At 47.6% G+C, this 19432-nt stretch overlaps 10 protein-coding genes across 10 annotated transcripts; 5 read left to right on the forward strand and 5 right to left on the reverse strand.

Moving 5' to 3' along the window:
• Positions 1 to 1285: 1285 nt before the first annotated feature.
• On the forward strand, positions 1286 to 2462 carry F4812DRAFT_174189 (GPI-GlcNAc transferase complex, PIG-H component-domain-containing protein). The gene has a single exon (XM_047929977.1). It carries the CDS (start codon positions 1488 to 1490, stop codon positions 2334 to 2336), a length of 849 nt encoding a protein of 282 aa, XP_047793637.1. The 5' UTR covers positions 1286 to 1487; the 3' UTR covers positions 2337 to 2462.
• Positions 2463 to 2588: 126 nt separating this feature from the next.
• On the reverse strand, positions 2589 to 4232 carry F4812DRAFT_455435 (pseudouridine synthase; the record flags this gene model as incomplete). The annotated part of the gene is made up of 1 exon (XM_047936822.1): positions 2589 to 4232. The coding sequence occupies one exon, from the start codon at positions 4230 to 4232 to the stop codon at positions 2589 to 2591; it is 1644 nt and encodes a 547-aa protein (XP_047793638.1).
• A 253-nt stretch (positions 4233 to 4485) lies between these two features.
• On the forward strand, positions 4486 to 5492 carry F4812DRAFT_174197 (P-loop containing nucleoside triphosphate hydrolase protein). The gene is made up of 2 exons (XM_047929978.1): positions 4486 to 4772; positions 4838 to 5492. Exons 1-2 carry the CDS (start codon positions 4705 to 4707, stop codon positions 5409 to 5411), a joined length of 642 nt encoding a protein of 213 aa, XP_047793639.1. The 5' UTR covers positions 4486 to 4704; the 3' UTR covers positions 5412 to 5492.
• On the reverse strand, positions 5447 to 6304 carry F4812DRAFT_174202 (HRDC-like protein). The gene is made up of 2 exons (XM_047929979.1): positions 5864 to 6304; positions 5447 to 5803 (listed from the first exon to the last, which is right to left on the reverse strand). The coding sequence occupies exons 1-2, from the start codon at positions 5993 to 5995 to the stop codon at positions 5483 to 5485; spliced, it is 453 nt and encodes a 150-aa protein (XP_047793640.1). The 5' UTR covers positions 5996 to 6304; the 3' UTR covers positions 5447 to 5482.
• On the reverse strand, positions 6154 to 6905 carry F4812DRAFT_413586 (uncharacterized protein). Its single transcript, XM_047932801.1, has 2 exons — positions 6681 to 6905; positions 6154 to 6618 (listed from the first exon to the last, which is right to left on the reverse strand). Exons 1-2 carry the CDS (start codon positions 6731 to 6733, stop codon positions 6381 to 6383), a joined length of 291 nt encoding a protein of 96 aa, XP_047793641.1. The 5' UTR covers positions 6734 to 6905; the 3' UTR covers positions 6154 to 6380.
• A 9-nt stretch (positions 6906 to 6914) lies between these two features.
• Positions 6915 to 8822, reverse strand: F4812DRAFT_413588 (uncharacterized protein). Its single transcript, XM_047932802.1, has one exon. It carries the CDS (start codon positions 8689 to 8691, stop codon positions 7528 to 7530), a length of 1164 nt encoding a protein of 387 aa, XP_047793642.1. The 5' UTR covers positions 8692 to 8822; the 3' UTR covers positions 6915 to 7527.
• Positions 8823 to 9657: 835 nt separating this feature from the next.
• Positions 9658 to 14381, forward strand: F4812DRAFT_174264 (uncharacterized protein). The gene is made up of 5 exons (XM_047929980.1): positions 9658 to 9924; positions 9987 to 10115; positions 10246 to 10483; positions 10564 to 12830; positions 12889 to 14381. Exons 3-5 carry the CDS (start codon positions 10306 to 10308, stop codon positions 13972 to 13974), a joined length of 3531 nt encoding a protein of 1176 aa, XP_047793643.1. The 5' UTR covers positions 9658 to 9924; positions 9987 to 10115; positions 10246 to 10305; the 3' UTR covers positions 13975 to 14381.
• A 239-nt stretch (positions 14382 to 14620) lies between these two features.
• Positions 14621 to 14890, forward strand: F4812DRAFT_455441 (uncharacterized protein; the record flags this gene model as incomplete). Its single annotated transcript, XM_047936823.1, has 2 exons — positions 14621 to 14782; positions 14849 to 14890. The coding sequence occupies 2 exons, from the start codon at positions 14621 to 14623 to the stop codon at positions 14888 to 14890; spliced, it is 204 nt and encodes a 67-aa protein (XP_047793644.1).
• Positions 14891 to 15381: 491 nt separating this feature from the next.
• Positions 15382 to 17750, forward strand: F4812DRAFT_174279 (Sds3-like-domain-containing protein). Its single transcript, XM_047929981.1, has 2 exons — positions 15382 to 16241; positions 16306 to 17750. Exons 1-2 carry the CDS (start codon positions 15813 to 15815, stop codon positions 17527 to 17529), a joined length of 1653 nt encoding a protein of 550 aa, XP_047793645.1. The 5' UTR covers positions 15382 to 15812; the 3' UTR covers positions 17530 to 17750.
• F4812DRAFT_174284 (uncharacterized protein) lies at positions 17750 to 19219 on the reverse strand. The gene is made up of 2 exons (XM_047929982.1): positions 19150 to 19219; positions 17750 to 18941 (listed from the first exon to the last, which is right to left on the reverse strand). The coding sequence occupies exon 2, from the start codon at positions 18847 to 18849 to the stop codon at positions 17971 to 17973; it is 879 nt and encodes a 292-aa protein (XP_047793646.1). The 5' UTR covers positions 18850 to 18941; positions 19150 to 19219; the 3' UTR covers positions 17750 to 17970.
• Positions 19220 to 19432: the final 213 nt, after the last annotated feature.

The following is a 19432-nucleotide window of genomic DNA, read 5'->3' on the forward strand; positions in this document are numbered from 1 at the left end:
AGGATAAGAAATGACAGGAAGGCAACTTTTTTTTGGAATGAACCAAAAAATAAGGGAGGATGGCGGGGGACTGTAGAAGAACGAAAATGACAGTTTTCCCGCGGCGGCCACGGGGTTACGTTTACGGGAGCTTTTGTACACACACAAACACACACAATGAGAGACAGCAAGCAGTATATCTTCTGTTTTATCTATCTAGGTACTTTACCTACCTACCTTAACTAAACTTGACGATGATGACGTACCTACTGTACAAGAGGAAGAAGGGAGAGATACAAAAATCCCGTTGGGGGAAAGGGGGGGTTACGACACAACACGACATACCACGAACTTGAGTTTTTTTTCGCAGAAGAAGAGAAGAGGAAGAAAAGAAAAAAGTCTGACAACACAACTACCACAAGAATTGGTGCTGCCTCACGGCCATCTTTTGTTCTTCGCTTCTTTTAAACCTGCTTGCTGCTGAAAAAAAAACCAGCTTGCCGGTTAACAAGGTTAGAGCAAGTAAAGCGAAACCCCGAATATTTGTTTTTTTTTTCTTGATAGTCTGTTATTATAGTTATTATATTATTATCATACTTTATGCTTGAATTTATTTGAGTGCAGTAAATTGTTAAATATTCCATTGACCTGGAGAAAGATTGAAGTATTAAATATTGCGGGTTGTGAGTGTAACTCTGTAATTAAGGGGTAAAGAGCCGAAGTCAAAAATCTCAAGGTTATGGATTCGAATAGGATAGCAAACGCATTTTTTGGAGCACATTCAAAACTTTCAGACCTCAGATAAAAAGCCGAGAGTTTAGCTAGAATGCTTCAACTCCATTTCAGGAGTTATTGATGTGCAAGAAGATTAAAAAAAAAAAAAGAATAACGGAGTTGACAATCTCCATCTCGTACCACTAGCCCAAGTCCCCGGGTCAAACGCTATCCACCACACCATGCGACGGGGGAGATGCTCTGCAGAGTGAAACCTCCCTGAAGTATACCCTCCATTTCATAGGACCAACTAAACATCACTGGTTACCCGAGTGGATGGTTGGTCACCGCAGCATTTGCAGTGGGCGCGACCCAGGGGTTCTTATGGGATTGGGATTAGCAATACGAGAATTTTAAGCGCCTTCTAACCAAATAGACCATTACAGTCAGAAAATCTTGTTCAAATTAGGCACTATATACCCGTAGTGCTAGGCGCGGGGCTATGTGGGGCTGTACGGCATAAACTTCGGAACTTTGTATACGCTTTTAGCGATAACGGTCCTTATGCGACAATTGCATTTATTCCCTTTAATGGGATTTCAGCACTTGAAGTCTTCCGATAACTGTTACCTTGGGTCTTTTGGAAGCTTCGATAAGGACCAGCAGTACCTGAAACCTCGGGATATTTCAAAAGCTCAAATCACATCATTTGCAGAGTCCACATGCATGTATACCTCATACTTAGGTCCTAGATACATAAGCTAGCCACCTCTTCGCTGGTCCAGCTCGACACAATGTTGACTACAGCGCCTTACCTGCGCATCCGGCGCCCGTCCCCCACAACAGCCGAGTTCATCGTGTCGACCCTCCCGCCGCAGACCCTACCGGTACGCCTCGCCCTCGGCGCCGTGTACTTCGTGCGTCTGTTACTCGCTCTCGCCGTCCTGCTCATGATGTACGCCGCCCAGAGCTCGTACTACTCGACAACGCCCCTCCAGCCCCTGCTACTATCGTCAACGAAACCGTTAGCAGCGGATCTACAGTCCAACTCTTCCGCATCAGCTGCTGCCGTTGCCGTTACCGCCGCCTCCTCCATCTCCTCACTTAGCCCTGCCGATATCCTCGCCACCACGCCCATCTTCTCCCTCGCCTTCGTCCAGCAGATCCTGCACATGCTCCTCTCCTCGCGCCCCGGCTCCCTCCTCTCCAACCTCGCGACCTCCGCGCCCCCCTGGGTCCTACTCCCCAGCTCGCTCGCGGCGCTGTACCTCCTCTCGCGGCGCATCGGCGCGGAGGAGCGGCTGCTGGTGCTCCGCGGGCTGGGCGTGCAGACGAGCTCGACGGGCGGCACGGTGTTCTCGCCGCTGCAGACGCGCTTCATCCCCACCGAGAAGATCCGCGACGTCCTGATCAACGAGGCCTTCCGCGCCTTCGAGGTCCGCCACTACCTGGTGGTCGCCGTCGAGGCCGAGGAGCACCTCGTCGTCGTCTTCCCCCGCCTGCTCCCGAGGCCCCGCGTCGTCGAGAAGGTCTGGAAGGGCGCGAGGGGGTGTCTCTACGGCCGGGACGGCGAGGACGACAAGGACGCCGGAGGACCGGAGCGGATGAGACTACATAACGAGGACACCGACGGCGCGGCCTAGGAAAGTGCTGCGCCGCCTCCGCTCGAGTTGTCGCTGCTGTGTCGTAGACGAGAATGGAGACTTAGGAGCTCGTATATACTGGTTTAGAACGGTTTTTTATTCTTGCTTGGCGTATGGTTTGTGATGGGAATGAAGTTTTTGACTTATGGAATATGATACCCCGAGAGCGTTGCGTAGCTTAGTTCTCTCCAATATAGCGATATTTTATATCATGCCTCTCGCCCTTTTCTTTTTAAATATAAGGTACACCTTCTATTCAGTTCCCTCCTCTAGATCATCTGCACCTGCTTCCTGCTTCTTCTTTAGGAGTACTTCTCTCCACTCCGCCGCGTTTGCGTAGCCCTTTCTCCTAGCCTCCCTGTCAAACACTTCCTCCGCCGATCCTCCCCTCGGCTTCTGCAAGACAGGTTGGTATCTACCCGCTAAACGCTCCTTATTTCCGCCCTCGAACGCTTTTACCGTAGCCGGGACGTGTAACGGCGCCTTCGAATCCTTGCGGAGGCTGATATCCGCCTGAGAGGAGATCACGTTCAGCAGCTGGCCCGCAAGGAGCTCGTCCAATTTCCGCTCTCGCCAGTATTCCCACATGGAACTCATAAGACCGTGTGAGCCGTGTTGGTTCAGGGGGTTATCCTCTCCAACGTACACCCATTTAAGAGCGTTCTCGGGCTTCTCCGGTCTAGGAAACTTGCAGTCCCATAACACCAGGGGCACATCATCCGCAAGTTGGTAATTGGGTCTTCGTGGTTCGGCCTCGAAATCCAGCAGTTTGTCTACTATCGAGGGGTCTTCTAAACGCTGGCCCACCGAGAAGACAATTGCTGCCATGCATCGTATTTGATGCCATAGGAATGCGGTCCCTCGCACATGGAAGTAGTACACCTTGGGTAACTTCTCCTGCAAGTCCAGGCCTGCAGGTCTATACTCCTCGCTATCCAAGAACGGCAGAGCGGCCCCGGCGTCCTTCACCTCTACTATGTCACTTTCGAATATCCTTCGTTGAAATTTTACGTTAATTTTGCTCGGATCGATTTTGGAAAAGTTTCTGAAATCATGAAGGCCCTCGAACTTCTTAGCTGCTTTCCGCATAGCCTCGATGTCGAGCCAACCAGCTTTCAACTTTTGAGAGGTGTTGGCTGGGTTCTCGAGGCTCTGCGGTATCGGTGCGAATGCCGGCTGCGTGAAGAAATATCTATACTGCCTTTCGCAACAGTCGTGCCTTGCAGAAAAATCTTCCGGTGTGGTGGGACACCAGGCAAGCATCCTGATATCAGGGGGTAAGATCCTGTTCAGAAGCCTGCAGTACTGGATCTCGTCTGTGAAGTCATCAAACTCCCGCTTCTCCTCCACCTCATCGGCTTCAACGCCCGGTTCTGCTGCTACCTCGATATTTTCATCTCCTTGACTAGCTTCTGCTGGTTGCTCCTCTTTAGGGAGAGGTCTGTTACTCCTAACTCGAACAGCGATGACCTGACCGAAGGCGCTAACGCCACGATCCGTACGTCCGCACTTCGAATACTCAATGGAGTCCCAGTTGACTTCGTCAGGCTTCTCGGGGAAGATCAAACACGTCTTGACGAAAGCCTTCCAGAGCTCCTCCTCGATAGTTGGCTGGTTGGCATGTGCCGCATACTCGAAGCCTCCATATCGCTTACCCAGATACGCCAACTTAAAGGCCACGAGCCGCGTCGCATATTTTGACGGGTCGATCTTGCCAGGTACTTTCTTCTTTTTTGGCGGGTTGGCCGCATCCCCGTCTGCGGATGTAGCTGTGGTAGACCCCTGGGCAGGCTCTGACTTATGCCCGCCGTCACGGAGGTTTGCCTCCAGGTATTGGATGCGCCTTATAAGCGCATCTTTAGTCCACTTGTTATAGGTAGGATCTCTTTCGTCCATCCTATATTTCACTTTAGCAAGTTTCGTAGAAAATCTGCATTGACGCTCCAGACGAGCCGTGAAGAAAACCGATCTTAGAGATGCTTGCAGGCGCTGGTTATAACACCCGCGGGTGAAGGGTCTCATCCACCCCACGTCAGAAAAATATACAAATGACTTTTTTTTTTTTTTTTTAAGTCGGGGTATTTTTTGGAGAGGCTCTATGTCAAATATCGAATATGATTGAGGTAGGTACTGTTGTAGGTACAGCAGTACCTAAACCTAATAGAAATGAGTCAAAAATGCTCTCTATAAGGTCTTATCGATAGTAGAGTTTCCTTAAAGGCCCTTGAAGACTGCTGTAAAAGAGACTAAGCGCAATAAATTGGGGCAGCTTCCAAGGTTACCTCTCATCTACATCAAGTTCAACACTTCGTTCGGCTCTAGGTTCAGATTATGAAGTTTACAGATATCCCAAATTGAAATTACATTAATGGAAGACGCCCCAATAAAAATACTCCTACTTGGAGATGAAAAAGTAGGGAAAACGACGTTTTTATCGTGAGTAGAATTCATTATCTTTGAAATCACTGACGGTTACAAGTCCGTGCTAATGCGTGACCCAGGCGAATTAGTGGAGGAAGTAGTAGTCTTGAGGGCCATGCCCCTATTACTTTATTACGAGATATAGACCAGCCCTTCATTTTCGAAATACGAAATCGAAGGCGTGGATATCGTCTTGAATTCTATGATACTTCCAGTCCAGAAGACTGGCGGCTGCTCGAACCAGATTTGGTCTTGATTTGCTATGATATCAGCCAAAGACTGAGTCTCATCAATATGCAAAGAGTCGTAAGTAAAGTAAAGTCCTCCCCATCCCAAGATTCTCGTATAAGATATCTGATCTTGCATTTCCAGTGGATCAAGCAGGTCCAGGCCAACTTCCAAACCAGCGACTGCCTCCCCGTAATTGTCCTAGGTCTTAAGAGAGACTTAAGATCCGAAACCGATCCTAATGGCATCATATATCCCCAGGAAGGATATAAGGTGTCTCAGGAGATGAGAGTGGACAAGTATGTCGAGTGCTCGGCTGTCACGGGCGAGCTTCTGAAGCTGGCGTTTGAAGAGATCTGCAATACCGCGGTAAAGATGACTGTTGCTAGTGGTGGGCAAAGCGAAGGGGGTTGTCTAGTGCTATAAGCGTTGATAATGACCCCCTGAAACTCGGGACACGGACTGGGTCAAGAGTCCTTTTTTGAAGTTAACTGTTCTCATTGCCCATTCTCAGTGGTTTCCATAACGCCATCTCCTTGGTCACCTTCCTCGGGCTCCTGGGGAAACTGCCCAAGGACTTCGGTGACTATGTCGAGAATCTCCTGCTGCTCGTCGCCAGTGAAGCGGTCTTCCATGTCTTCTATGACGGTATTGAGGACAGGAACGTTAGTAGGACGGATATTGAAGAGCATGATACATTCTCCTTTGGTGATCTGGTACAGGCGCAGTCTCTTAACCAACTCGGGGATAGCTGCCGAATCAAATGGCAGCGGCTTCTGACTCAGAGGACCTGGCGGGCTCTCGAAATATTGCAATACCTATATCCAGTTGTCAAAATAAATTGAACGGGTTATATTGAAATTAAATCTAAGATTTACCTCTTTACGTATCGTTTCTAAGTTCGCTGGTCCCTTGCGCTTCTGGTCGTCATATTGCTTTGCTTGGTTAGCCAGAAATGTGTAAACCTCGACGTTGGTCAACACAGCGGATTGTGCTTCTAGGATTTTCATTGTGGAAGTCTCGGTGAGTCTCCAGACTTCAGGATCTGATCACACTCTCGCCTCAGATAATATAATCAATAATTTGAATGAATTATTGGGTTGACCTTTTGTGTTCCTTCTCGCGTTGTGAGATGTAAGTCAAATTATATTGAATAAATGTACGTGGGGTCCTAGATTTTCTTCTGGAAAGCTAAGGTCAGGTAGCTCCTCTTAGTACCTACCTTAGGTACCTACCTAGGTAGTTACATGGTTACAAGTAACTTCCAAGGTTGTAAGTTGGGCATATTCCCCACTATAGAGTGGATATTTATCTTTTCTTTAAGCTTTTAATTGAAACCGTCTAGATTCAACATTTATAAAATCCATTGGGATGTAATTCATCATAGCCAATCCTCTATTTTTGAGTTGAAGAACGTATATGCACTTTACTCGCCCTCTCTCCTTGCTCTATAACCCCTGAATCCTGTAACTTATCGAAATCGTATTCCCATGACCGAAGTGCAGCTTTCATCTCGGCACGGGCTGCCCTAATTGCTTTCGTCTGGTTGGCAACAATCCGTTCAGTCGCAGACGTAGGTGGGCTCAGTAGATACGCGTCCAAGCAATACGACGGATGTAGAGCGTGAGACGTACTATCCAACCACATTCAAACTTAGCATTCATGTTACGCATTTCAAATTGCGGCATGACATACCTTCCATCATCGGACACAATAGCCGAAAAGTCAGATCTCGTGGATGTAGACATAGAGGGTGGTCGTAAAGAAGATTCAATAGCGTATTCAGGTCATGTCTTCTAACATTGTTTGGTCGAGCTACTTCCATCATCCTTCACCGCCCTTTCATATATATACCTACCTGGTAACGATCGTATTCTTCCTATTTTTTTTTTTTTTTTTTTTTTTTTTTTTTTTTTTTTTATATACATTTGTTAACTTTTTAGCAATGAGCACAACTGCTGACAACATATTACTAGTAAGTTGGGAAGTTAGATCTAAGCAAAGGCTGGGCTATAAGTGTATACTCAGCACAGCTGTGTTCCGTTCAAAATTTTGAATTGAAAGATTTTCCTAACTTGAGGATTACGCGATGATATAAAAGCACATCACCGTGGGTTTACCTGGGGAGGTATATTTATAACACAAATGTGCTGTATTGTCTGAACCACAGTTTGGCGCGAGCCAAGCCAAGTGAAAGCACACTTGTGCTCTAGCAATACACTCAACCACACCATTATCGCACATTTCCTCAACAACATGGCCGTGCACAGAGGCATCGTTATATAGATGTAGGATAGATCTGCTTGTTTGTGTCAACTAGATTGTAGATGAGCAAGTGAGGTCTATTCTAGTGAACACCACTACGGAGAATTGTGTGGCGTTGAAGACAGGGGAAGGACGTTAACATGCTAATCCAAAGTCGTAAAGAGCCTACAAGCAGAATTAAAAATAGTGGTACGCAAGTTCGGCTATCTACACACACACATACACATAGTTCAGATCACAACTGGACACTACACACCTGAGACTTTGACCTGGTAAATCATTGTAGGCCTGCCCGGAGTCTCTGTAACTGGCTCATTATTCCATACAGGGGTTTGTTCTCCGTGCCACCTCCGTCAGAGCTAGCAGCAGCAGTAGCAGCAGCAGCTTTCTTAGAACTACCATCTAAGTCTACCTTACCATCACGGCGGCTGTTTTGTTCCACCTCTCTCAGTAACTCCTTATGTCGATCCTCAACCATTTTGGCCAAACCCTCAATGAACTTCGTTCTTCCTTTTTCTTCTGCTGTTCCTTTCCATACCTTTGTTAACTCTTTCAGCTCTTCTATGCGGCGTGCCGCTTTCTCTATTCCCTCAATAGGATCTGCACTTTTTGTGAGATAACCTGATATCTCCTCCCTGAGCTGCTTGAGCACTTGTTGTCCTTTCTCTTCTGTGCTGTGCGCTTCTACACCTGGCTCTGGTGCGGAAACGGAGAGGAATGACGAGCTGACAGAAAGTGCAGAAGGCGGGAACACAAACTCCATGGCTTCGCCAAACGTCTTAACCACAGTGTCCAGTCGCGACCGAACTAACGTCAAGGTTTGTAATTGACTTATATATGGCGGGTCTACGCCAGTACTATTTTGCGGAATGGATTCTAGGCTTCCAGGAGCTACCGTGTCTGTCGGTGGCCTCTCGATAGCTGTACTAGCTCTCTTTTCCTTGGTCTCGGGTTGCTCTTGTATATCTTTTGGAATAAACCTTGCTATCTCGTCTTGTAGACCATCGGATAATGCCTCCGATAAGCTTAGCGTCTCGCCGCGCAGGAGTTCAACCTCGTACGCAAGACGGCTCCCGCTTCGTAATATGTCATCGGTTAATTGCGTGAGGATAGTAGTTAACCTCGTCGTATGGGCATTCAATTGGGAGAGTTGCGTCTGAGCTTGACTAGATAATTCTGCTAAGGGGACCGCATTGTCGGTCGTTCGGGTAGCGGACGAGGCCGTAGTGGTTTGGAGTGTTGGGAGCGAAGCGTTGAGATATTCGACCGGATCGAACGATGGAGAGAGAAAACTCCGGAGAAACGGGTCGGTAACATGAGTAGATTTAGGTTGTAGAGGAGGTAGCTTTGACAGTTGTTTTGCATGGTGCGGTAATGATCGCGAAGAGCTCACAGAGCTGTTCTGTCGCCGTCTAACGGCAGGTTTAGAGTCCCAGGACATTGTAGTAGAATTTCTTTATTATAAATTATGCATAGGAAATGCCAAACTTCGACCTTGATTCAATTTAGTCAAACCTTGCTAAGAGGTTTCGCTTCTTGTTGCGGCGGTAACCAGCAATGAGCATAGGTAGGTATATAGGTATGATTTGAAGCTGCATGTATATATTGTACCCATGTGCCTTTGCTTTTTGTATTACGTAATACATATGAATGCCCACTAGGTACCTTAACTTGCGTACCTGTTGAGGTAAGGTACCTACCCTGCCGCTCCCTAAAAGTCTAGGTAGTTCCAATGCTAGCCCGGGTATTAGGTACCTACAGGTAACTTCCAAGCATGCGAAATTGTGAGCTAGGGACCGCTTAGCTTTATTGCATACAACTGGAACATCATCGTATATACCTAACCTAGGTAGGTATTTTATAAACTCTCAGATCTCAATACTCTTATCTACAACTATCTAGATTAATTAAACTGTCTTCACTGTTGATGATCTGATGAATAGGAGCAGTAGTAGCGTTGATGGTAGGGAAGGTCTCCTCGGTGAGCTTGATGAAGGGGTATAGGCCTCTGTCTTTGGTGCTGGCGATGTTGATCCTCTTCTAACACTGTTAAACCAGGTAGGTACCTACCTAAGGTTGCTGTTCGGACCTGCGATAAAGAGATAGCCAGTTGGCAGTTGTTAGAGGTCCATACATTACACGCAGCGTAGGGCTGAGTCATATTGTCGGGTAAGGGGTACCTGCATTGAGGTTACATGAATGAAAAACACGTATAGGTACCTCCAAATATATAGGAAGGGACATGCTACTTATGTCATATATTACTATTCGAAGCATGACACTTGCCATATTTATCTACTCAAGACGTTTGATTGGTTATCGGATCACAGTAGAATCCTTGCAGTTGCCTGGCATACCTTTAACGCATCTACTATGCCATACAGGTATGCTATGTCAAAGGTTCGTGCTTCCCCATTCTGTTGATATAAGGCTACCTACCTTCACACCTTAGGTAGTTGCCTAACGAAGTTGTACGGCAGATATCTTAAGAAAGTTGAATTTCTATCTACTTCACACTTGCAACCCGGTGTATGCATTCACAGATTTTTGGTGCCTTGCGCTTTACACACTTTACATATTCCCGCCGCCTTCTCCTTTTCTTACTACACTCCATCAAGTTCATAATCCTTCCTCTAGTATCCCCACCAAACATCTTCATAGATATATGTGATCAGTGCGTATTTGCCCAAAAGGCATCTTCCAGTGATATATTGTTGCTAACGTGTATCGTTCTAGTTTCTTACGCAGCCGGATTACAGACGCGAGGCGGCAAATCTAATGCTGACACCAATCATTCACTTCATGGGCTTCGTGGATTCATACAACCCATAACATCACTGCAAACTCTAGCAAAATCCCATCAAGGTAGCAGCACCTAACCCCCCTTTTCCTGCATACTTTATTAGACAATGAAATATATATGATCATTTTCATTCTAGATATATGCTATAAGATAATAGGGGTTGATACATTTTACTAACACTTCTTACAAAAGCCTAACGTCATCCTCTCACCACCAGGTATTACTTTACCTGGCAGCTTTGGTGAAGACGTGATGCCTCCGTCAAAGGGACAACTGAGATTTCAAGCCGACTTGAAGTCGGCAGCTGAAAAAGACGATGATCACATATCCACAATCGAGAAAGGGGATGCCGATGACGAATTCACATTCATATTTAGCCATCCTAACCTACCTGATCCCACTTGCTTTGAAATACATGCTCAGCCACAAGGTTAGTTCTCCCACCCGTGCTCCTCACTAAAGTAATTGAAGCGTCCGCCCTATGCCCTTTCTAGCTAATAAAGAAATCAGAGTTGCGAAGTTATCCGAGTGAAAACACTTTCCTCATATACACCAATGATAATATACCCCCATCGGTTGCCAAAATTCTAGAGGAATCTATCTTCGAGACGAGAGGCCTAAAAGTCCAGGACATGCTTAGCAATATCTCTCGAAGGCTCCGGGTTGTCCTGGACGATGGCGGCTCCGGGGAAGAAAGTAACGACGTTGACACGATAGATGATATACCATTCGAACTAAACAGCAGTGACGATGACATGCCCTTTGCATATGGTGATGATCTTAACGATAACTTCTTCGGCGGTGGCGCAGAAAACGTAACCAGTACACGTTTTATGCTCCCAATAGATATGGAGGAGTCACTTACACCATTGCTTCTGCAACGAATCCGGCGAGATCTTCAGTCCGTGCTTAAAGCCGGGTTTCACGTGGGAAAGATTTGTGGACTTGAGGATGGTGTATTCGAGAGCATAATATCAGTTTCTATCCGGCTGACCAAACTATGTCTCTCTAAAGAGACCTATGAAGCATGGGGTCTTAGTTCTTCGGACTACATCATTCTGCTCATCAAATCTGGCCTGTATTACACTACTTTTGAAGACATGCTTCGGAGCCCGCCCGGTCTTGCGATGGTGAAGTTCCGTCTAAGAAAGTGTTCTAAGAAAAAGCCGTCGTATCAACAGGCCCAGGCGGCTTTCACAACCGACGCTAACACATATATTACGAAAGAAGTATCACAGGATCTGGGACTATACACATTTTTGGTCAGCAAGTCAATCGATGAGCTCATGAACATTGATTTCGCATCCTTGTTGAGGTTGAGGAAGGAACCAGGCATTTCCTGGGACATGGCAAGAGAAATAAAACACCAACACGACATAAATCCATCCTTGGGGTCGAACGACCCCGCAGCAGACAAACCCTCGACCGTAGGGGGAGGTGAAGAAGAATTGATTGGTCAGGCCCAGTTACCTCCTATTCTCGCTAACGATCACATCCAGGATGACGGTGAGATCTCTCTCCCACTCGTTGCTATGCAGTTTGCCTTGCGTCGCCTGGTTAGGTGTACAGACTACTGTACTATATGTCATCGCAGAGTAAAGGGGAACTTTGAAGCTCTGAGACCATACGTCTGCAGCAATCCCCTCTGCCTTCACCAGTATATGAACATAGGTCTAGGCCCAAACATAGATTTTGAGATACGAAGCCAACCTAAGGTTGTCGACCTCCTAGTTAGCCTCTGCTATACTAGCCTACATGCCTCATGGTCGGCAGGAAAACTCTTCATGCGGGATTTTCCCACGGGGTTGAACTTACAAGTGCCGAAGATACTGGGGAACTACGCCACTACACATACCAGTCAAGCTCCTCTCACTCATGAGAAACAAATATCTGAGAACGCGGCGCGCCGTTTAGTGAATTTCCCTGGGGTACAACTTATAGATCCCTTGGACGTAATGTTTAACTGGGACAGTTCTACTGCTTTAATCACGGATGCAATGGCCGGCGTAACATTCAAAGAAGGACAGTGGGTTGTTATCTCGACCCAAATCCCAGATCTTGGAAGTACCGAGACTTCTATGACTGTGCTACATCATGCACGTGTCGTAGCAGCACCACGTGAAGCTTTGTTACCGCTGGAGGTGATGGCACGGCATAAATTACCCAGTCGTAGACCGGGGGGATTTAACCTAGTTGATGAGGACGTCTGTCAGAACGTAGGAGGTGTTATATCGGGCCATCTCGTATTTTGCGATGCAGATTTAGACGAGCTCAGTGGCGAACAGGACAAAGCTTTCTCTCTGCTAATTGTACTTTCCATCTTGCCTTCGGTCGAAGACATAAAGCGATATTTGATGAACAACCAACAACTATCCAGGTGGAGTAGAATGTCACGGGCAGCATTGGACCTACTAAGATGGATCATAGCTTCAAATAGGTCATATATCGTACAAGTAGACGATGAATGCCCTACGGGTTCTCGCGCCGCCCCGCCTCCTGACAAAATTTACGGCGTTGATGGTTGGGTTCAATTCAGATTCGCCCAAGGGTCTGTGGAGAAGGAAACCCGCTTTAACGAGGTTCTGAAAACCATCAATAAACCCCAGAAGACTCTCGTTGCTTGGCACGGGAGCCCCGTTAAGAATTGGCACAGCATTATTCGGCGGGGTTTAGATTATAAAGTCACGGCCCATGGTCGGTCTTTTGGGGATGGAATCTATTTTGCTAGAAATTTTCAAACGAGTATGGCCTACACCGATGGGAATGCTCAAGTAGGTGTAAGTATTATTGCCTCGATCTTTGTGTCATATGACGACTATTCTGACCACCTCTTAGGGGAGCTTTTGGCCTAATTCCTCACTGCAGGTTCAGACCGTTATGAGCTTGAACGAACTGGTCAATCTACCCGAGGAGTTCCAAAGCAACGCTCCTCACTTTGTAGTGCAATACTGCCATTGGACTCAGTGCAGATACCTTTTTGTCCAAACTGCAGTAGCGGATAATTCCGGCTCTCAACCCTCAACTACCGGCGAAAAGGCGCATGCTGGGATGCTTGAGTTTGTACAAGATCCCAAATGGCCAATTATCGGCCCTCGGAATAGCAGATTATTCATTCCAGAGTGTGCGATTCCTTCAGCGCGGGATAGACGCAGCACTTCACGGGTGCTGTTAGCAGATGATAGGGAAGAAGCCGGTGACACCGAGCTGGTCAGTAGCGACGAAGATGAAGAAGATATAGCATTTCTCTCTTATGAGGAAGGTCATTCTCAAAAGGGCCAGGGATATGAGACTGATTTCCGTCCCGGGATGCTTGATTTCTCGACTCTTCCGCAGCTACCCCCTCCATCCTACGCAACTAGCATTGCCCAAAAGGCCCTCGGATATGAGATAAAGAAGCTAGAGAAGATACAGTCCACAACACCTCTCCATAAACTAGGTTGGTATATCGACTTCGAAAAGATGAACAATATGTTCCAATGGATTGTGGAGATGCACTCCTTCGATTCCGACCTCCCGCTAGCGCAGGATATGAAGAGGGCTGGCCTGAATAGTATCGTTCTAGAGATGCTCTTCCTCCGCGAATTCCCCATGTCCCCGCCATTCGTGCGTGTAGTTCGCCCCCGTTTCCTCCCATTCGCCAGCGGTGGAGGTGGTCATGTCACGGCAGGAGGAGCCATGTGTATGGAGCTCCTGACAAACACAGGCTGGTCGCCAGCGAACAGCATGGAAAGTATCCTCCTGCAAGTACGCCTAGCTATCTGCAATACGGACTCTCGGCCAGCACGTTTAGAGACTAAAGACCGACGTAGTATGGACTACAATATCTCTGAAGCGGTAGAGGCGTACATCAGAGCAGCAAATGCGCACGGATGGGATATTCCCAAAGGCTTGCGAGAAGCAGATGCTTCTGGTTTTACTTAGTGGTCAGTCCTTAATATTAGGTTAGCATTAAAGACTGGACCGAAATTTTCAATGCATACCACAAGACGGTAGGCGTTACGAATCCAGCCATATCCTGTGCTGTTTCCATACCTCGCATGGCTTTATTTGGACCGTGGTGTTGAATCTTGATCCTCTAGGGTAGCTTTCTTCATAAACTACATGATATATCTGAGAATTCAGCCCGTTTTTGTCGACAACGCCGACAAATCAATTTTGTACAAAGTGTAGCTTAACATTTAGCTGTTCAGCAATCAAGGTGCTTCATATCTTCGTTTATTCCTAGCAATACGGAGAAACAGATTCATAGTCGCCCCAGGTTATATCGGTATCCAAGAAGTAAACGCTAGCAACCTGTGAAGTAAAATTAGGTACTTAATGACTTGAAAAATAGCAGAAGGTGGTTGATTTTGAACATACCAATAATCTAAATCTCGATTTCGACTGTGGCCAACCTGGTTGTACTACGGGTACGCCTTTTTCGAATATGTTGTATCCCTTGGAATTTTCCGCCAACCTCTCTAACCCCTATTCGCCGCCCAATATAAAATCAACTTCTGCAATAGCTTAATTGCAGAGGCAATGTCTATTTTTCTAAAAATCATAGAAATAATCAATAAAGCTCATCATGTCAAAATCGTTCTTAAACCCTACAGCCATAGCCAGGTCCGGCTACGGCGAAGACTACCTCTTCGAACTCCTACAACACAATCCCATACTACGGCGAGCGATAGTTCTGGCCTTGACAGTGCTTTCGCTGGCGGCTTTTCTTGCGGTACACCGGTCAAAGGTTAGTGTTTACCTAGGCACCTTGCTTATGACGAAGAGAGAAGAAAAGCTAAGTAAAATTACGCAGCTGCTCGAGTATAACTGCCAGTATGCCGATTTGCCTCAGTGAGAATTAAGAGGTCTAGAACAGCCAGTGAAACAGCACTTCGTGGTAATAGCAACTCCGGCGAATATCTCTGGTATTGCTAAGGATGATAGGTGGTTGGGAAGTTAGGCTTTGAGGCTGTCGGATTTCTAGAACGATGGTGCTAAGACCGAGGAACCTTTCTTGAAAACTACCTAGGACCTTTCTAAGGAGTAGTTAACTTTCATAACACTTTCATAACTTTAAACTTTACATTTCGAGATTATCCTAGTTTGGCAAGTGGGACTGATCTGCAAGCTCCGTCAGGCGTCACCTGCTCAGGTGCTCTCATACAAGGTAAGGTAGTACGTAAGACCTGACGGCATAGGAGGTACCTGGTACCTATCAGAAGGTATGGTATGTACCCCCGTACCTACCGATTCCGCTAGTCGGAGAGGTTTGAGCAGGGGTCACACAGCAGGTGTGTAAGTGAAATAAATCGGCTTGCGACTATCTAATCGATCAATCCTGTTGTCGACCTGCCTACCGTACCTAACTTAACCTTTTTTCCTCGCACCCATTAAACAATTGACAAGACACGCATACATTCAACAATTGTCCTAACCGCAGATTAGGTTTTAAACCACTACTGCCTTACGTGTCTCTCGTCATAAGTTGAAATCTGTCCTCCAACCTCGTCCAATTTTTTTTTTTTTTTAAACCTTTCCCATGTTTACCCAACACCGCAGCAAAACTTGACCTTGAAGCGGTTTACCACCTTCGCACCTTGAATTACGACTCTTTTCATACAATTCAATCATCTGCTTTATATGACCTTCTACTCCTTACAATTTACCCTTTCAAGGATTGAAGCTCTTACCTTACAATCTACATTATCTTTCTACTCTACAACTCTACAAAAAAAACAGTTATTACCGGTTTCTATTCTTGGCCTGATTAGTTCAGAATGGCCGCAACCGAATCCATCCAGTCGTCAGCTTTGGCGGCTATTTCCACCAAGACCACCCGATCGTCTCCTCCTGCTCAGTCCAAACGCGACAAGAGGCGACAGACCGTTAATGACCGTCTAGCTGTCTTGGCTGATAAGTTCAGTCGTGACAAAGACAAACACTACCGGGACGAACTTCATAAAATCCAGATCGACGTCAACCTCGTTGGCCGAGTTGATCCCTACGCTGACCGACCTTTGGACGCAATTGATCGCGAGTACCGAGAAATACAGCAAGCTACGAATGCCCAACACGCTGCAAATTCTACCAGTAATGGTAGCCCTAAGCGAAGTCTGCTCGAAATGGCGGGCCCTACATTTTCCGAATGGGTTCACCAGATAGAAGATCTTGTTGAACACCGCGATTATGAAATAACTAGCCACAAGGTATGCTCTACAATCTTGCCAAGGTATTCTTATGACCAGAATCTTACGAGTTTTTGTTTTCTAGATGGAATACGAAAGAAAGCTTCGTGAACATCAGAGGACTCACGCCTACAGAGTCGAATTAGCCAGGCGTGAACATAAGACTCTCTCGAACACTCTTAGAGATCGGTTGATCAATCTAATCACCTCTAAGAAGTACCGATTGGGCAAAGAAAAGGAAGCCCTAGATATTGCCGACGGTTCTGCTCTTCTTCTACACCCGAACCAATACAGCCTCACCAACCCCGCAAGCCCTGGCGGAACCCACGGAAAGCGAAATACCCGACTCCGGAGAGAGATGGAGGAGCTCCCCGGTTACTCAGATAGCAAAAAAAGAAAGCGAAACGGTGGTGATGATGAGGGTTCGCCAGCTCCCAAGAGAGGAGCCCTGGACAGTTCCAATACTACGCCTTTCTGGTCGAGTGAGAGGGTCAGAAACCTACGCAAGGAGACAGGTCCAATCTACAGCATTGATAAGCTTTTCACCGACAAAGAATTGGCTATGACCTATAATGCTGCTGCCCTAGCAGCCCACAAGTATCTCCTGATACGCCGAGACACGAATGGCAATATCGTTACTCCCGACGAGAGTGTCGCAGACGGTAATGACAACGACGACGAACCTGCTGCAGTGGCTATGGAACGGCAGCCCTCTCATACCACACGAAGTACTCGAGGTGGGCAAGGCCAACCCCAGAATCTTTACGATGAACAAGTTGGAATAGAAGCCTTGGCCAATTTCGATATCCCAGGAAATCTCGATAAGGTGTCTGGCTCAGAGCCTAAACTTCCTCCTCTTACTCATTCACAGTACTCGAAGGCTTATAGAAGAGACGAGTCGAATACACCTCCTACCTTGAACGAAAGCGACCGAGATAGAGATCTTGCGGTGATGAAGCTGTTCAAGTCATATCAGATCAAGCACGGTGTTGGCGCCAACCTTGATGTTGATAACGGTGGTCGGAAATTACTTGAGTCTATGACTGCGCCGTTGCAAAGTAGCAAGTACGTACCATATACTCAAACCCGGAGGACTTTCACGGATGAAATGTCCGAATCGTTGGGCATCCGGGACAGCGTTATGAGAGGCGAGGCCACAGGCGCCGAGCAGGAGAACGGCGGGAGTGCTAGAGATTTTCCAGCCGTGGGAAAGGATTCCGCATCGGGGATTCCGATGAGCAGACAGAGTAGCCTGGGAGGTGTTGCAATGAGTCGATCGGGAAGTGCACGAGGCAAGCGGAAGGCCTAAGGGCAGGAGTTCCTTTTGATTTCTCCTCTGGATTCATTTTCGTTTTATCATGTATCATGGCAGAGATCATACGGCTCAGCGTTATCATGTGAGGTGGATACCCGTAAAAATTAGGGTGGTTTTTTTTTTTTATTTTTATTTTTTTTCGTCATTCAGGCTAGATAAATCCTGGAGTCCTACGGGAGAAGCGGCGCACATGCATAGGATATATGTCAACTAGACATATCCCGGATCGCATAGGATTGGTACCATCCCACGAATAGGCGTTGGGAGGGGGAATTAGATTTGGATTTCACTACAGATAGCGGTCTTTTTCATAAAAGTAATGTTGAACGATACCATTATTAAATGCCCTACCAAACTACCTAACCTAAATGTCTACCTAACGTAAAGTGAACCGTAACCTTGTGAAATATTTATTTTGCACCTGTTACATCTTTTTTAAGGTCCGAATACTAGTGCCCGTACCTCAATACTCTCCCTCCCTTCCGCATCAGGCCTCGTCCTAGGGTCCTCGAAAGCAGTGTGCGGCAGCCGCCCACCGGCCACCCCGGAATTCTCCTTGGTCCCCTCGCTATCGAAGCACTCGAGCAGCAGGCGCTCGTCGCCCGTCATGCCGCTGAGGTAGTGCCACTTCTGGTTGGGGTTGTAGGCGATGGCGGCGGTCTGGCCGACGTACCCGGTGTTGTACCTGTGCTCGACGGGGATGACGTCCGCGTCGTCGAGGGTGGAGCTGGACGCGAAGGCGAGCGGCGTGGCCTCGACGGGGTTCTCGTTCAGGGTGCGCCAGACATTGACGATGCGGTACCGCCCCTTGAGCAGCGCCTCCGCGTCGTCCCCCATGTGCCGCCGCACCCGCTTCTCCGCCGAGTACGGCGTCTGGTCGATGTGCGCGAGGAGCACGGCGCGGCGGGGCGCGGCCGGGTCCGCGCGGCGGATCGTGTGGTCGAAGATGTACACCCTATGGCTGCCGGGGATGCTGTCCAGCAGCAGCTTCTCCACCTCCGGGTAGTACCTCTCGGCGATGGAGGCGTCGTCCGTGAACCCGGAGCCGGACCCCGTCTCCTCGGCCGACGGCGGCAGCCCCTGCACGATCTGGAAGGCGTCCTTGTCCAGCGTGTACTCGGCCTCCCGCCCGCGCACGTCCGCGATGGTCACCTCGTGCGTGTCGATCCCCAGGTTCCGCTGCGGCTGGCCCGCCGGCGGCGCCTCCACGTAGTTGAAGGCGACGACGCCGGGGGCGGGGCGCTCGTTGAAGTTGATCTTGGCGGTGACGGGGCCGCGGGGCACGGTGCTGGTGGTTGTGGCTGTGACGGCCATGGTTTTTATTTTATTTTATCTTTATGGTATTTTATATTTTATATTTTATCGTATGAAAAGAAGGGGTGCTGGGTGTTAGGTAGATGTTATAGCTATGAAGATATATATAGAAATTAGGTACGAGTATATGAAGAGCAGGCGTGCGAAGATGAGTCCTTCAAGGGAGAAGAGGAGCTTAGATTGGGAGAACTTGATATGAGCTGGTGGTAACTATGGAGACGTCTTCCACTTCAACTTTGACGTCGGGGCTTTAATTTATATATCCTTATAAGTGTTAGATGTTAGGAGAGTAGGTAGTACCGTCTGGCTTATCTGATCCATCTCTTGCGTTCCGCATTTCAAAGCAATCGAACGATGGAGAAGAAGCTTAGAATCACGTCATTGTCCTTTTTGGGGAAAGGGACCTACCCGATTATTTTAGAGGGATACTTGGGGGGACAGGTTCGGGAAGATAGAGTTCCCCTATGCGCATTGTTTCTTGTAATCAACGGATAGACAGGCCATCTTATGTCGGATATAGGGCGCATAGGTACCTACTGTATTGTACTACCGGCATGGGTTAGGTACAAGTACCTAAGGTATT

Source organism: Daldinia caldariorum (genome assembly GCF_022478825.1).
Source record: "Daldinia caldariorum strain CBS 122874 unplaced genomic scaffold F4812scaffold_2, whole genome shotgun sequence".
NCBI lineage: Eukaryota > Fungi > Ascomycota > Sordariomycetes > Xylariales > Hypoxylaceae > Daldinia > Daldinia caldariorum.

What these genes read in the sequence shown, in the direction of transcription:
- F4812DRAFT_174189 (XM_047929977.1), top strand. Translation starts at nt 1,488, where the DNA reads ATGTTGACTACAGCGCCTTACCTGCGCATCCGGCGCCCGTCCCCCACA.
- F4812DRAFT_413588 (XM_047932802.1), bottom strand. Translation starts at nt 8,691, where the DNA reads ATGTCCTGGGACTCTAAACCTGCCGTTAGACGGCGACAGAACAGCTCT.
- F4812DRAFT_174197 (XM_047929978.1), top strand. Translation starts at nt 4,705, where the DNA reads ATGGAAGACGCCCCAATAAAAATACTCCTACTTGGAGATGAAAAAGTA. An exon ending in GGGAAAACGACGTTTTTATC is followed by an intron (nt 4,773 to 4,837) that starts GTGAGTAGAATT and finishes TGCGTGACCCAG; the next exon opens with GCGAATTAGTGGAGGAAGTA.
- F4812DRAFT_174279 (XM_047929981.1), top strand. Translation starts at nt 15,813, where the DNA reads ATGGCCGCAACCGAATCCATCCAGTCGTCAGCTTTGGCGGCTATTTCC. An exon ending in ATGAAATAACTAGCCACAAG is followed by an intron (nt 16,242 to 16,305) that starts GTATGCTCTACA and finishes TTTGTTTTCTAG; the next exon opens with ATGGAATACGAAAGAAAGCT.
- F4812DRAFT_413586 (XM_047932801.1), bottom strand. Translation starts at nt 6,733, where the DNA reads ATGTCTACATCCACGAGATCTGACTTTTCGGCTATTGTGTCCGATGAT. An exon ending in ATTGTGTCCGATGATGGAAG is followed by an intron (nt 6,619 to 6,680) that starts GTATGTCATGCC and finishes GTGGTTGGATAG; the next exon opens with TACGTCTCACGCTCTACATC.
- F4812DRAFT_174264 (XM_047929980.1), top strand. Translation starts at nt 10,306, where the DNA reads ATGCCTCCGTCAAAGGGACAACTGAGATTTCAAGCCGACTTGAAGTCG. An exon ending in AATACATGCTCAGCCACAAG is followed by an intron (nt 10,484 to 10,563) that starts GTTAGTTCTCCC and finishes TAAAGAAATCAG; the next exon opens with AGTTGCGAAGTTATCCGAGT. An exon ending in ATGGGAATGCTCAAGTAGGT is followed by an intron (nt 12,831 to 12,888) that starts GTAAGTATTATT and finishes ACCACCTCTTAG; the next exon opens with GGGAGCTTTTGGCCTAATTC.
- F4812DRAFT_174202 (XM_047929979.1), bottom strand. Translation starts at nt 5,995, where the DNA reads ATGAAAATCCTAGAAGCACAATCCGCTGTGTTGACCAACGTCGAGGTT. An exon ending in TAGAAACGATACGTAAAGAG is followed by an intron (nt 5,804 to 5,863) that starts GTAAATCTTAGA and finishes AACTGGATATAG; the next exon opens with GTATTGCAATATTTCGAGAG.
- F4812DRAFT_174284 (XM_047929982.1), bottom strand. Translation starts at nt 18,849, where the DNA reads ATGGCCGTCACAGCCACAACCACCAGCACCGTGCCCCGCGGCCCCGTC.